Source organism: Monodelphis domestica, chromosome 1 (assembly GCF_027887165.1).
Source record: "Monodelphis domestica isolate mMonDom1 chromosome 1, mMonDom1.pri, whole genome shotgun sequence".
Classification (NCBI taxonomy): domain Eukaryota; kingdom Metazoa; phylum Chordata; class Mammalia; order Didelphimorphia; family Didelphidae; genus Monodelphis; species Monodelphis domestica.
This window is the reverse complement of record NC_077227.1, coordinates 172527915-172529616: the sequence shown is the minus strand read 5'-3', so window position 1 is coordinate 172529616 and position 1702 is coordinate 172527915. Positions and strand designations below refer to the sequence as shown.

At 38.0% G+C, this 1702-nt stretch overlaps 1 protein-coding gene across 1 annotated transcript; it reads right to left on the bottom strand.

The window, feature by feature from the left end:
• Window positions 1-304: 304 nt before the first annotated feature.
• Window positions 305-1255, bottom strand: LOC100029165 (olfactory receptor 11G2-like). Its single transcript, XM_001378949.3, has one exon. It carries the CDS (start codon window positions 1253-1255, stop codon window positions 305-307), a length of 951 nt encoding a protein of 316 aa, XP_001378986.2.
• Between the last annotated feature and the right edge of the window lie 447 nt (window positions 1256-1702).

Sequence of the window (1702 nt, the reverse complement as noted above, 5' to 3'; positions counted from 1 at the left end):
GAATAAATCAATCTCTCTTGTCCTCAGTGGTCTCATGTGTAAAATGAGGGATTTGGACTAATTGGTCTTTGGTTAATTATTTTATTCTAAATCTATGATATTATGATTCTGATTCCCAATAGTTTTTGCTTGTCCATAATCTCACAAATCTAATAGGATTATGGTGTATATGCTCACAGGTTCATGGTTAGAAAATTAATGGTCATTGAAGTTTAATAATTATGTATGCAAAGAATTCAATTTTTCTTGCTTTTTCATCTAAAAAGGTTGTTAAAGAAGTAGGTGATCTCTCAAAGGTCTCATGTTAAGACTCTAATTCTCTTTTCCCCAGAACTTTCCTCAGGGCTTCCTTCATTTCCCTATTCCTAAGGCTATAGATCATAGGATTTAAGAATGGGGTGACAACAGAATAAAAGAGAGTCACAATCTTCTGTGTCCCAGAATCGTTCCCTGAAGCTGGCTTTACATACATCACCATCACAGATCCATAGAATAGTGACACCACAGCTAAATGGGAACCACAAGTGGAGAAGGCTTTTCGACGACCTGCTACTGAAGGGACTCTTAGCACAGCTCTTAGTACAAGCGCATAAGATCCCATGATGAATCCAAAAGGAGCAAAGAGATTCAGACAACTCAGAGTGGAACAAGTGAGTTCCATCATAGGAGCTCGAGTACACATGAGAGCTAGCAGTGGCCCAGGGTCACATACAAAGTGATCAATGATCTTTGGGTCACAGAAAGACATTTGAGAGATGATAATGATGGGGACCAGGAACCAGAGGAAGCCAAGTACCCAGCAGCTGATTATCAAGTTGGTGCAGAGACGTCCTGTCATGATGGTTGGATAATGCAGAGGCCGGCAAATGGCTAAATATCTGTCAAATGCCATAATTGCTAGAAAAAAGCATTCGGTGACACCAAAAGAGAAGAAGAAGTAGAATTGTATGAAACAGCCAGAGAAAGAGATGACCTTTGTCTTAGAGAGGATGTTCACCAACATATTAGGGATGATGGTAGTAACATACCAAATTTCTAAGAAGGAGAAGTTGGCCAAGAGTATATACATTGGGGTTTGGAGCTTTTGATCCCAGACTACTGCACAGATGATGGCTCCATTCCACAAGAGCGTTAGAATGTAGATGATGAAGAACAATGAGAAGAGGAGGAGCTGGTTCTCTCTATGACAGGGAAACCCAAGGAGGATGAAACCAGCCATATTACTGGAGATGTTGTAGATGCTATAGATATTCATTTGCCTATAAGCTAAAACAAAATAAAACACAAAATTTGTTTTTATTGATAAATAAAAAGGTTTGTTGATACATAGATCAAATAGATTAGAAAAGAAGTTTCAATTCAAGTTACAGTGGATATTATGCTGGAAATAGAACCAGGAAGATATGAGTTTGTGTACTCCTTTGACATTTACCAGTTGTGTGGCAATAAGCAAATCACTTAACCTTTCAAAGCCTCAGTTTTCTCATCAGAAATTTTGGGATAATAATAACTCCAGTGTCAGGGATGTGAAGATTGGATTTAGCTATTTCCTGTTTGTAACAATAAAGGTACTTAGTTTAACAAAAATCAGGAATGTCTTGGGAACTCTAAATTACTCCACCCTACTTAGACCGTACTTTAGGGGAAGATAAAGTTGTAATCTCCTGATTGAAAAATGAAGGTGCTTAGTTCTCACCTTATA

What these genes read in the sequence shown, in the direction of transcription:
- LOC100029165 (XM_001378949.3), bottom strand. Translation starts at nt 1,255, where the DNA reads ATGAATATCTATAGCATCTACAACATCTCCAGTAATATGGCTGGTTTC.